This window comes from Varanus komodoensis, unplaced genomic scaffold (assembly GCF_004798865.1).
Source record: "Varanus komodoensis strain SLA01 unplaced genomic scaffold, ASM479886v1 scaffold21, whole genome shotgun sequence".
NCBI lineage: Eukaryota > Metazoa > Chordata > Lepidosauria > Squamata > Varanidae > Varanus > Varanus komodoensis.
In genome coordinates this window covers 10,984,161-10,998,604 of record NW_025335589.1, presented here as the reverse complement: position 1 = coordinate 10,998,604, position 14,444 = coordinate 10,984,161, and the positions used below count along the sequence as shown (strand labels likewise).

The 14,444-nt window shown below is 41.2% G+C and overlaps 1 protein-coding gene across 1 annotated transcript in view; it reads right to left on the bottom strand.

Annotated features, from left to right (window-relative positions):
* Positions 1-13,409, bottom strand: part of GLRB (glycine receptor beta) — a 34,148-nt gene extending 20,739 nt beyond the window's left edge. The window contains exon 1 of the mRNA XM_044430823.1: positions 13,288-13,409. Coding sequence (XP_044286758.1) covers positions 13,288-13,409 — 122 coding nt within the window. The remainder of the gene's footprint in view (positions 1-13,287) is intronic.
* Positions 13,410-14,444: the final 1,035 nt, after the last annotated feature.

The window sequence follows — 14,444 nt, the reverse complement described above, 5'->3', positions numbered from 1 at the left end:
CAGAATCACTCAGTGAGCCTTGTGGCCAAGTGGGCACTAGAAACTGGATTAAAAACCTGCACCCAGTCCAGCGTTCTAACCACTACACTGCACTGGCTCTCCAATGCCAGGTGGATGCATCTGATAGGATGTGGACTAGACAGGGGAGACAAGGTTGGCCCATTTGTTTCAGCACAGTGAGTGCTGCAGCAGAAATGCTTTTTTGCAATAGACTGAAGTATCAGACAATCAGTAATTTGTCATCAAATGAAAGCAGCCAGCTTTCAGTATCTTGACGATGCCCTGAATAAAATATGGTGGTCAACACATAAAGACCTCCAAGCCTAAGTTAAATGTCAGCTAAATTAACAGATGTACCAGTAAACATACAGAATAAGTATTGCAGATATACCAATAAAATGCAGACCAGCTATCACAGGGATATAATGCAGACTGGATAATTTAATGGTTTTCCTTTCTGAAAGAGTTAAGTAACCCTCACTTTTCTAAACAATAATGAGACTGGAAAGCTTGGAGGCCTGACACAAGAACTTTGGAGCAGAAGCTTTCACTTGGGCCATGCTTGCTCACAGATTGCTACCGTAAAGCACTGATAGCAAGAAGAGAAGGCTCAGAAAACAATGAGTCCATGGAGAAAGGTGTCGCTCACAGAAAGAGTCTCCTAGACAGTATTGGTAACTGCTAGTCTTTCTCATGAGAACAAAACAGTGTTAGAAATTTAACAGTAAGGCAGCAATAAGTTTAGCATGTTACATAAAACTAAAACCAGCAAAGACAAAGCATTATAATAATGAAGCCTACAGGGGAAACTGTCTATAAAACAAGGTCCTCTGAAAATAATTGGAAATAGTAAATTCAACTGAGCTTGGCTATTATTGTCACAGAAGAGAGCCGTTATTTCTCTCCAAATTCGGAATACCTTGGTATGTGTTCTGAGCCACTAAAAGATGTGTAGATTGCCATCCACTTAGACTCACCCCAAATTCCTCCCCATCTGCATTAATTCAACAGGAACACTCAAAGTTGCTTTATCAAAGTGTTGATAAAGTACCTTGCTCTGTGCGCAGCAAGAAGAAGCGAGGACCATCCCTGACAAGTATCATGTTGAAAGAGAATGCAGAATAGGTTTGGCAAAGGTGAGGCTTTAGGACAGGGGTCTCAAACTCGCGGCCCGCGGGCCAATTGCCGGGACGGGCAGGGCATGGGGGAGGGGCCCTGCGGCCTTCAAAGCGCCGGCGGCACCCAGGCTGGCCTCCGGGAGTGACACGGGATGAGCGGCCCACCACCACCGCTTGATGCGGCCCAGCCTCACCCAGACTCTACTTCCAGCCGCCCCCAGGTAAGTTGAGTTTGAGACCCCTGCTCTAGGACATTGATGGTGAACCTTTTAGAGACCAAGTGCCCAAACTGCAACCCAAAGCCCACTTATTTATTGCAAACTGCCAGCACTACAATAAAACCCAAAAACTAAGGTTTTAGTTCAGGGAAAAAACCTCACAGCCAGTCCAAGCAAATAATATCTCCTTGGCAGTGCACTGACCAGGCATACAAAAGCTCAGACGAGTGGCACCTAATGAGTCGCAACTCATTAGGGTGATTTTGGAGGGATTGGAGCTGGGGGACAGGGGTCAGAATCCTTTTTTATCTTGTAGTTTAATCTGAGGCAGAGGAGAATCCAAGGGGCTTGCTTGTCAATCCTGCCTGTCTTTTGATGTAGTCAAATTCAGGGTTTAGTGGTTGGCATGTCTAACATTGCTTAGATTGGGATGGTGGGTAAGGTGCAGGACTGAGGACCTAAGCTCATTGGGCGAGTTACTGTCAGCCTAACTTGCCTTAAAGGGTTCTTGTTAAGACAAAATGGAACTATTTAAGTCACCTTGGGTTCCTCCCAAGAGGAAAAGGTGGGATATACATGTAACAATAATGATAACAATAAACTGATAATTTATTGTCCTTCTATTGTTGTATGCCACCTTGGTGACATTTCTGGAAAGATGGATATTAATATGATAAATAAATTAAAAACTATGCACAAGTTTGGGAATAGTTTTGCTGACATCCCTAGAAATACTTGTTGCATAGCAGTACATATTTAAAGAGTCAGTATTATGCTAATAGTTCAAGCAATGCATGTCCAAAAAGGATACAGATAAATGGACATAACCAGAATACTGTCATAATGGTAATGATATTCTATGAGTGCTTATTCATACAAAAGAATAAAATGGAACTGCTGGGGATTAAAAAATTTTGGAAGCCATGAGGCTAGATCCACACACCCTGCAAACTAGTCGGTAGTGCACAGTGAAGAGAGACTTAAAAGTCTTCTGGTCTTCCAGCCAGTAGGAACAATAGTTCTAGCTCACATGGGGGAATTATGTTAGAGGATGCAGTTCCAAAACCTGACACCAGCTTTTGACATTCTGAGACCTAACACTGTTAAGCCCAGGTCAAATTTCACCTGGAACTGTTACCTGGCTTTGTTCTTACCTCTTCAAGTAAATAGCCCTAAGGAAGGCCATAGACTTCCCTTGGCTGGTCTTTACTGCTTACTGGCCTTTAGCTTGGATTTATGCTAGATTCATATAAATTTCTGAACAACAGAAGTGTAGGTTTAGGAACAAGTGAAAGAGGGGTTTAAAAAACAAGACATACTGCATATTTTGGAAGGATGATTCCTGCTACCACAATTCACAAATGTTTTGAAAAGGTCCCAGCTCCCTCACATCAGACTCCTGTACATACATGTATACAAAAAAGTGGGGGCATACTCAAAGTTGTAGGCCTCTTCTTCTGTCAACACAACCATTGTGTTGTGCCTTTTTTTGGATAACTCCGATTAAGCCATAATGCACACTGATCTTGGATATGTCTTGATGTTTAACTGGTACAGCCTTCAGCAGATAACTGGGAGATTTTGGTAACAGTTAAATGTTGCATTCTTTCCTTCTCCAGTGAGTCTTGTCTTCTTATTGAGATGTCATAAATACAGTCGTTTCAGTTTTGTCATTTTTGGTTTGGGATATGTTATAGCTTGATTTGACCTGGGACTCACCTGTGCATCCTTCTGTCAGTACAGGCTATTTGCAAAGTTCTTCTCCAGCACCATGTTTCAAATGCATCAGGTCTCTTCCTGTCAACATTCTTTGCTGTCCTGCTTTCATATGCAAACTTACTGATCAGGAATGCTATAGTGTGCATGAACTTGCCTTTCGGTTCCAGTGAAACATTTTTGCACTTGATGAAGTTTTCTACTTCTTTCACTGGTGCCTTTCCATGTCTCCATCTTCTTCTAATGTTTTGGTTGCAGTCTCCTTCTGAATTGATAATTGAGCCACCAGATGTAAAATCTTTCACAATTTCAATTTCTTTATTGTCAACATGAACATTGATTGATTATTCTGCAGTCATATTTTTTGGTTTTGTTTTCTTAAGGTTCATTGTTTTTCACTTTTTTCTTTCAATTTCATCAGGAGTCATTTCAGTCCAGTGCTGCTTTTTGCCAGTAATATGGCATCAATCTACATATCTTAAATTATCAGTGTATCTTCTGCCAATTTTCAGTCCTCCTTCATCTGATCATAATCTAGCTTTCCTTACAATATATTCTGAACATGGACTGAACAAAGAGGTATAAAATACACCCTTGACTGATACTTTTGCCTATTGGAAACCATTCTTTTTCTCCATTATTATATCTTGACAGTAGTTTTTTCTGCAACAGAACTTATGCATAAGCATGATTCAATGCCAAAGCCCACCGATTTCTTTCAGACACATCCATGGCTTTTCATGATCCACATAGTCAAAGGCTTTGTTGTAGTCTATAAAATGTAGTCTGATCTTCTTCTAAAATTCTTTGGTATGTTCCAGTAGCCAAAATATATTTACAGTATGATCTCAAGCATGAACATCAGAAATTGCTGATACGCATGCTTTTAGCATCACTTCATTTACATGGAAAATTACTGCAATGGTCCTATACTTGCTGCACTCTTTTGCAATACCTTTTGTGTGGCTCAGAATCTATATTTCATGTTTCCAGTCTGTGGTCTGCTATTTTATTTTCCATATTTTGAGCATATTGTTAGGATATAGATCAGTCTCTCCAACTTGGAATAGTTCGATTGGTATCCCACCTACTGTGGGTGCTTCATTCCTTCCAAGTGCTTTTGGAGCAGTTTTTGCTCCACTTTCTTTTATTGCAGGTTTTTTCTCATAGGAGTCAGTCATCCTTTTTTTCTCTTTCATATCATTCTTTGTATGTAGTTTCTCTTTATTTTACCCTGGTCAGAGGTTATGTTTTCTTGTTTATCTTTCAGTATTCCTAATCTATGTTTGAATTTCCCTTTGATTTCTTGGGTCTTCTGGAGGAGATCTTATTTTCTTTTTTTCTTTGCACTTGTGATTGTAATAGGGGGTTTAGCATAATGTTTTTTGCTTCATATCTGTTAGACACTTAAGTGCTGCATTCAGGATTCTGTCTCTGTTTCTATTCCCTTTTGCTTTTCACCAGTACTTAGCAATTGTTTCTTCTGTCATCCATCTACGCTTTTTTGCCACAAGAATGGTCTTTTTACATTCTTCCCTAATATTATCCAGTTTCAATCCAGAGTTCTTTTGGTTCACAGTCAGTTGAGTTCAGTAATACAAATCTATTATTTATGTGGACTTTATATTCCTCGGGAATATTAGTGAAGTTGTATTTTGGTAATATGCTTCTGTTAGTGAGATTTTTCAGCTTTGCTTTGATTTCTACTTTGGCCATCTGTTGATGATCTCTACAGTCATCTGATCAGCTGCCTGAAGTATGTATTTATAATAGATAGATAGATGGCATCACAGAATTCTAAGAATTGTTCTCCTGATTTCTGTCTAACTCCTAGTCCAAATTATCCTACAGCACTGGATTCTGCTTTGTTTCCTAATTTTGCATTTTAGTCATCTATGATTATCCGTATATCTTATTTTGGGGTGTTCTCAATTTCTTCTTGGACATTTGCATAAAAGTTTTCCATTTCTTCTTTCTCAGTATTTGATGTTGGATTGAAACTTCTAATGATGGTTATATTGATAGGTTTCTAAGAATTCTGACTGATACTATTTAATTAGACTTTGCTTTATAACCCCTTATTGTTTGTGTTACATCTTCCCTCAGTATTATAGCCACTCCCTTTCTTCTGATTTTGTCATTTCCAGATTAAAACATTTTATGTTGTTTAACAGAAAATGTCCCTTTCCAGTCTACTTTAGTTCATTCTCACCAAATACTGTGTTGTTTAGCTGTTCCATTTCTTGCTGTGCACACTTTTCATATTTGATGTTCCAATTGTATGTGTTGTGCAGCATTGAACCTTATCAGTCATTAGACTATTGGACCTGCTTGATCCAGTTGCACCATTAGGGACAGCACTATTCTTACTTGTTTGTCACTCTTCCCCAGTAGCTGGTTCAGTGCCTTTCAACTTGGGATTTTCATCTTCCAGCATCATCACTTGTTTCATTTTGGATTGTTTCATCTTAAGGTTTTCAAGATGAGAAATATTCAGAAGTTATTTACTATTGCCTTCTTCTGTGCAGTACTAACCAGAGTTAGCCTGAGCATCACTACATAGTCTTCCAAGATCTTCCATCAACATTGCCTCCAACTACTACTGTTGCCCAGTAGCTGCCCTGCAGGAGTTGCTTAGCACAATTACCATTTGAGGTATCCATTCCTTTCTTCTAATGTGACTGCTACTTCTTAAGTGGGTGGATGTCTCAGATTTGGCCATTCCACCTTTGGTGACCTTGCTCGGAGAACAGACTAATGGGAAAGTCTGGTCTCCTGGTAGCATTGCTCTTGGCTTCCCTACCATTCTCAAACTAATTCACTACATTAATGTATATATTAAGTAGGATGAACAGTTATATGTTGTTTGAAAACTAGCACACAATGAGACTTTGTATATCTAGTTAAATACTGCAGGTCATATATTGGCCTTCCATTAGCATGCATGAGGCCCAAAGCATTGATCGGTGAAAGGCAAATAAGGAGCTTGTCCATCTCCAGCAGAAGTACTGGTAGAGGACTGTTCCTTCTCCATTCATTCAAGATGCAAGGAAGAGATGACATGAGGTTAGCAGATAGGAAATCACACAGTAGCAAACACATTCGCAGAATAGGATGTCTGGCACTGATTAAGTAGCAAGACACAGCTGCACACAGGCAAACATAAGAATTGATGTCTTCACTATCTTTCACTTATTCTCCTGAGTTCTTGAAGTGCTGTCTAATAGCAGCCATATGAATTCAATCCAAATTCTCAATGGCAGATTGCACTATGGTGGAGAAATCTGTATCAGCAAAATGCCAATCAAAATGCTGTCACATAAAAAGTCCTTTTGACACATTCATCAAATACATGAGCAATAAGAATTCAGATTCTTCAAGCACTACAAATCCCACATTACTATGTGACTTTGATCTGATACATGTATGTGATTATGAAACTACCAAATGTTATACTCTAAAAATAAAAAGCCAAAGAAAATCTGGTCCCTTGTGTGTTATCTGCAAAATCAGTCCTGGGGCTCTTTCTAAAGCTTATGCTATCAAAGGGAGCTTTTTGTTCTGTGTTCTTTCAATGCAGGAGACTCCCTGTATCCTTAGGGAAGCTGCCACCACATATTAAGGGATTGTTTTCACAGTGGTAGTATGTCCCTGGCATAAATCCAAGGGAATAACTTATTTCTGCTCAAAATGTGCAATTTTATTAGGATAGACTAAGACCCCTTCCCCTCCAGCTCACACTCAAGACCAAGAGCAAAGGAAGATTAAATTTGACACTGGGATGACAGTTTTGCTGCACTCCAAGTCAAATTCCGCTGATGTTCAGAGACGTTGCAGAAGAAAACACCAGCAGGAAGGAGACTTCCCCTTTCTTCTTCGGGCCAGCTATCTATTCTTTTTGGTGCTTGGTCAGATGGGCTGTATTCCCAGGATCTAGCATAAGTCATAACAAGAACTACTGGAAAAGCAGGCAGACAGCAGAAATGCTGGGACTCCCATCATGGCAGTGGGGGTTACTAGATCCTTATTTCTGATTAATCAGCAACTGCTTTTAGTCTGCAGTGAACCCATTAAATGCATAAGCATACAGATTAACCCAGTAATACCTGGTTGAGCACAGTGAATTTCATCAATTCCATAGCTTGAGATTCAGAATAAAATTATACTTTTGCATCTGTTGCTTGTTTGCTTATATATATGATTCAAGTGATAATTTCTGGTATCTATGAGGAAGGAGTTTTGTTCTTAAGTTCATGCAAGCTTCCTCACCAACATCACCTAAATTTCAATGTTCATGTAATGAGCTGGAGCACTAATTGTCAGCCTGTTCACTGATTCCGTGTGGTGTTGCCATTACAGTGTGGGACAAGACCTGGGGGGAAGAATTTGAACTCCTTTCTCAAGGTTATTGTGAGCTAGTCACACACACACACACACACACACACACACACACACACACATGTGCCTCAACCTATCAGACTTCATAGGGTGGTTGTAAGGATAAAATTGGTGGAGGGAAATGGCGCAGTGCCCTGGGTTCTTCAAAAGAAAAGCAGGGTATAAATGCAACAAAGAAAGCCATGCACTCTGCCCAAGGACCACCAATCAATCTGTGCTCAGAGTGGCCCATTGACATGCTGCTTTGGCTTTTATTCCTTCAATGCATGCATGGTAAAAACCAAAACAAGTTCGGAAGATACTTCAAAAGTGGTCACAGCATGCATACTAATAGCAAACACGTTCTCTAGGTTCTTATCCTTGTGTAGCAAAAACAGCATCACCCATGTACAAGAGACAGCTTGAGAGAAGCTGAGCTTTGCAAGAATAGAAAAAGCCTTGAAGGGTGAGGAGAAAGTAATGGAACATTTGAAAATGGAGTTGTAAATCTGAAAAGAGATGGCCAGGCCCATTTTGTAGCCTCATACGGGTAGGCAGATGGGATGGTGCTACTTCCATTCCGTGATATGACTGGTGGTCTTGGGGCTCACTGCAAGGTGCTGGGAGGTGGGGGGAAAGAGCAATGCCAGTTGGTCTCAAGAGATACGAAATCCAGAGGCAGAGTGGAGAAAGAACATCTCTTCTCTGGTCCATTTTGAGGCATAAAAAAAAGGCCCATGTGTGGAGTTGGCTATTGTCAACTTGGACTTCCTCACCTACTCTCCTAGGTGACCTGCTTGTGGTTGCTGTGGTCTTGCGGTGGCTGCCAGATGCTGGGAAAGAGTTTTACACACTGCTGAGACTGGGTCTAGTACAACAGGCTTTTCTCATGATAATTTACCTGATTATAATTTATACAGGTGCAGACTTTTTCCATCTCTGGCAAGACTTTCAGGGGAGTGTGAATGTGTGTTTGTGGATGTGCAGCTATGATGCTACTGCTTGGGTTAGAATCTGGCATCCCTGCTACACACTCAGGAAGAAGAGGTATCCCTACAGCATCAGTCCACAATGCTTTCATCATTCCCAGGGTGGTCTATCAGCATATGGGTGCAAGCAGAGAATCAACCAGCAGTCAGTTTGCCTAGATCCAGCCCAATGCCACACCAAGGGCTACTGAGAGCTGTAGCCAATAATGGTTGCGGCTAGTTTTTGCCTGTGCACAAGTCTCTGCTATCTTCACAAAAGAAGAACAAGCAGCTCTCCATACTCCAGGAGAGACGCACACATCAGTATTCAAAAGTACAAGAGAAACATGAAAGCAAATGACTCATTCATGCTTCCTAGCTTGAAACATTCAAAAGGTCTCTCATGAATTAATATCCTTGTTTCAGGTTACTAAAGGCTTCTGACAGCCAAGGATATCATAAAGCTGTATATTCTGTATCCATTATGCAATTATAGTACCATTACATAGCTGTTATTCTGAACAACACATGATTACACCTAAAGTATTAGATACTATGCTTAACTCAAGATACATCTCACCAAACATAGTCCCAGAACTTTCACTAAACAGGTTCACCAAAAGTACACAGCCACCTTCTCCAAGTGCCCAGTGAAGACAGAGACAGTTATATGATTTCTTGTACAAATGAACTTGTCATAATATTACATAAATCAGGAGGTTTGAACCTCTATCAGCCCAAGGGCTGAATCCAGTTTCAGAGAAGGGACCACACTGTATATTACACAGGTCTGAAGGCAAGGAGGATGGGATAAAAGGGAAAGAGAAATTTGCTCAGTAACAAAAATACCAGCTTGTTTTAGCTTAATACTCTTACTGTCAGTAACTAAAGGTTCCCACCATGTTTACACATAAAAAGTCCTACAACCCCTAACATTCCTCAGCCAGCCATGGCTGCTGAAGAAAACCGAGAGTGGTTTTCTTCTGTCTTCACATGCGGTAACCATGGTGACATGAGGAAGAGGGAGCTGCTGTCTCAGAAACCACCAAGTGCTGGATTTGTACAGCTGGTGGGCCAGATTTGGCCCCAAACCTGAGATCTAATACTCCTGACATTTCTCCAACAAGGGAATTCTTAGAATGGGAAGGCTTTGCCAGTCATTGGACCAACACAATTCATGCTGCCATTCCAGCAATGCACACAGAAACACCATCAGTTAAACTATATTGGTGAAAACTTAGTGTCCTCAACAGCCATTGTGACTTCAACCATGAACATGTCCTCTAATCCTTTATTCAGATCAAAGGAAAGTATACCAAACAAGGAATTTGCATCAACATGTGTGAAATAAAAGAAGAGATGATACTCAAATGGATAATATTAAAGCCATTTTCACAAAAGCCAAATCCCAAGAAAGATCAATTTGATGACTCTTTTATGGTAAAAACCGCATTGTAAAACTGTGGAAACAAGCTGTTTGAGACCTAAACAGGCAGTAGAAAAACTTCCCAAACTAGTCAATAATTACATAACCATATCTAAACAGAAGCATGAGTAATCATACCAAGAATTCTCCTATTTGGAAAATGGAAAAGCATTTCTAGTAAATATTTGCCTACGACATAACAATTAACTTTTTCCCCCATGCAGTTTCTGTAGTCCCATCTGTTGGCTTCATATTGCTACTAGTCAGCTTAACACTGGCAAACAGAATCTGGATGACAATCTGCCCTGAGGGAGCAATGAAGATACATTTTGCAAAACATTGAATTTTACCTATACAGTACTGGGAAGCCAACCAGCCCACTACATTAAGTGCTTACACAAAGACATATTGTGTTGCTGAACTTCCCGCTGAATGCTATTGCCTTTGAACAGAAACAAGATATTGTAAACCTGGATTGTAAATAAATTTCTTGCAGCAGAGTTGCTAAATTATTGTGGAGGCACATAAAATGGTTGTGCCAATATAGTGCAATTTGCATAGCACTGTACATATTACCTAGAAGAATAAAATGAAAAGAACTTCCTTATAATTGAACTTCAGACCATCAACTTTGAAGACTTAATTAGATAAACTAGTATCTTAAAACTGAGATGAGAAGTTTCAAGTCAAGCAGAATGTTTTTTCAAGCTTATGTTCAATACAACTAGAAAAATAGACTAAGCCATGGGTGATCCAGACAAGTATTTACCATGTAACAAATGTGCACCATGTGCTTTTTGTAAGCCAGTTGTTGTCTGCAGTCAAGCAGTGAAGAACATCTCCTGCTTCCCAGAGTCTGATCGTGAGAGGCAGGGTAATCCTCAACACTCTCTGGGAATTAATGCTAGTTACACTCCAACACATCTGGAAGGCACCTGTTTGAGGAAGGCTGTTTCTTACCACATAGGACTGTGCAGCTAATCTGCTTACCAAGTTGCTATATACATATGAAGATGTGCACAGCAGCACAATAGATGTGCTTTTCAGAAAGAAAAATTAAGAGTACAGTGGTACCATGGTTCATGAACTTAATTTGTTCCATGACTCTGGTCACAACCCAAATTGGTTGCGAACCAAGTCAAATTCCCCCATAATGTTCAATGTAAATAAGGTTAATCTGTTCTGACCCTTACAAACATGGTTGTGAACCGATTCTGGTCACGAACCAAGTTAAATTTGCCCATAAGTTTCAATGTAAGTAAGATTAATCCATTCTGTAAATATTTTTAATCACAAAGATTTGAAACAAAGTAACAAAGTACAGTACAGTAAAGAACACTAACCTAGATGTGGGAGGGAGGTTATTGTTTGGAGAGAGAGTCCCCCTCCATAAGGACACTGGGGAGATCTCTTTCAGGGGTTTCCTCTTTTCTTTGTCTCTTAGCTACAGGGTCAATTCTGGCGAAAAGTCTGCACATTCTGGTCACCTTCATTACCCCTCTGCATGTTCTTTTTACCACCATTCTTGTGCTGCACTTTCTTTGGTGCCATTATTCAATATTATTATTGAATAATACTTTGCAGTACTGTATGTGCTAAAAAGCACACAAAAAAGCTTCACAGCAAGTGACCACAGGTCTGTTTGCAACCGCGAGCAGGGAAGATGGGCACAGTCACAATTGTGCTCGTGTGGGGAAGATGGCCGCGATCGTGATTGTGTTCGTGCAGGAACATAGCCGCGATTGTGGTCGTCACCTGATGCGGAGTTCGTGAAAGGAGGCAAAATTTTTCTGAAATTTTTGTTCGTGAACTGATTTGGTCATGAACTGAGGCATTTGTGAACCGAGGTACCACTGTACTCCATGGCTGGGCTGACACATCCCTGTGTGGTCACCACAGTTCATGGGTTTATCCTTCCAGGTACCTGGCAGATGATCAGTCTCATTATAGTAAATCTCTTCATGCCTTCTCAGTCTTCCAGGTGTTACCTCAGGTAGGAATGAGCTTCTTCTCCTTGACAACCATGACTGCAAGCCACCTTTGGCTTGCTGCAACTCTCAGGCACCCTCTGTTATGCAAACAGGGCTCATGCCCTAAAGAACAGCAGAGAGGATGAGGGAGTTGGTAAGGCACTTGCCCCCATCCTGCTCCGGATGGAACCATGTCTAGCCCCCAACTGGGCACCACTGCCAAGCTGATTTTCACCCCTCTGCTGGGCATGAAGAGCTTTCCGTGCATGTGTACACGGTGGGTGAATCAGATAAGCAGCACTGCTCTTCTCCTTGCCAACCAGCTGATTACCCTTTCCTACCCAGAGGAGATCTTTAGGACAGAATGCGGGCAGAACACGGGCAGACAGTTGCACAAAATGGCAGCCATCGGTGATGCTTTCCAAACAGTTTTCTAGTTCTTGCCTTGGCACAGCAATGAGTTGTGTTTTCCAGCTTAGACAACATGACATGTCATTGTGGTACCAGGAAACCATAGAACAGACCATTGTCTGTTCATGGTTTCTAAAATCACAGCACACCAAAATACTGCAATAGATTCCAGACTACACAACAGACCAACAATGGTAAAAAAAAAACAAAATTGCCATGGCTCGTGTCATGCAAATCCACCATTGATTGAATTAGACTGGAAAGCAGAAACCAATAGTAAAGATATGACCAGCTAGTGCAGGCTTGTCCAATCTGATGCCCTCCAGATGCACAAGACATATAATCTCTAGCTAGCATGATTGGAATTCTAGTCCAAAACTTCTTGAGGGTACCAAGTTGGGGAAGATGATCTAGTTGGTTGGGAGTCCCATCTGAATTGGGTTTTGCAGGAGAATACTGCTTTTCTCTTCCACCATGTACTACCCTATTCAACTGGGGGGATTGGAAGGACAACCAGAAGGATGGAACATGAAAATTCTACTTCGATCACCCATGTTACAGACACCTAAATTCAGATCCAACTGAGTAAGTGGAATTCAGGCTTTCCACTAGCTCTTTTGACCTACCCATTTCTTGGGCTCTGGACCCACTACCTCCACAATTCCCTACTTGGTCTAGAGCAGACAGCCCCATTTTCTTCTGGACCCTTCTTTTTCCATGTTTTCCTGTTTCTTCCTTCTTTAAGCATCTACCACTTCACCCAGTTTTCAGTCCATTACAGTCAACAAACTTTCTTATATACCTCTATCCCCTATCTTTTTTATGCAGTATGCTCTTATTCCTTTTCCTCTAAAGTTCCCAAGCCTTCAGACTCTTTCATCCATACTTTCTGCCAGCTTCATTCAGCTTTTTTCCCATGGCTCATACAGGAATATTTCCTCCATACAAGATATTTGCTTTGCTCAAAACAGTTGTCCTACCGGATGCATTTCAGTGCATGCCATCTCTTGTTGTGAAATGGTAAAAGTACAACCAACACCCTTTTCATTATGCACAGTTATTTTAAATATAGAAAGAACATACGAAGGGCAGAGATATTGCTTCTTTTTCCCTTTCCCTTTCTTTGAAGATTTCTCTTTGGAATAGACTTCTTCAACATATAAGGAGAAAAAAACAAACACAAGAATTGCCAGTAAACACTTCATCGTGGGGAACAAAGTCTGGAACAAAAGTTGACCTACAACAGAGAGAGAAAAGGTTTTATATTAAAGGGGTTGAAAGTGGAAAAAAAGGGGGGAAATCATACAAGAAATAATCATACAGCTTTCAGGCATGGAAAACACTAAATACTAATATGTATTCGTATAACGATCAGTTCCTGGATATCATTTGTCTGGTTACCGACAGAAGTATCTGGGCTAGGCTTGTAAGTATGATAATCCCAGTAAAATCACTCTGTCTTGAATGAAGCCCTCTGTATTTGCAACATACATTCATCATAATAAAGAAGGCATCTCTGGATCCAGACCACCAATTATAGACCGATGGCCAACATTCCGTTTTTGGGCAAGGTGTTGGAATGGATGGTAGTGGGACAACTCCAAGTACTCTTGGATGAAACTGATTATCTGGACCCATTTCAGTCTGGCTTCAGACACGGGTACAGTACTGAATCTGCCTTGGTTACCCTGTACAATGACCTGTGCAGGGAGAGAGATGGGGGAGTGCATCCCTGTTGGTTCTCCTGGACCTCTCAGCGACTTTCGATACCATCGACCGTGGTATCCTCCTGGATAGGCTGGCGGGATTGGGAGTAGGAGGCACTGCTTGGCAGTGGTTCCACTCCTACCTTGATGGCTGATTCCAGAAGGTGGTGCTGGGGGACTTTGGCTCTGTGCCATGGCAACTTTGCCATGGAGTACCGCAGGGTTTTTGTCCCCCTTGCTATTTAATATCTACATGACACCATTGGGAGAGGTCATCAGGAGGTTTGGGCTGTGGAGTCATCAGTATGCTGATGATACCCAGCTCTACCTCTCTTTTCAACTAACCCAGGTGAGGCAGTGGCTGTACTGAACCGATGCCTGGCCGAAGTAATGGGCTGGATGAGGGCCAACAAACAAGCTCAATCCAAATAAGATAAAGGTTCTGTTGGTGGGTGATTCGAGCTCCTGGGTAGGTGACTTGGGCCATGCCCTGGATGGGGTTGCACTCCCTCTAAAGGACAGGGTCCGCAGCTT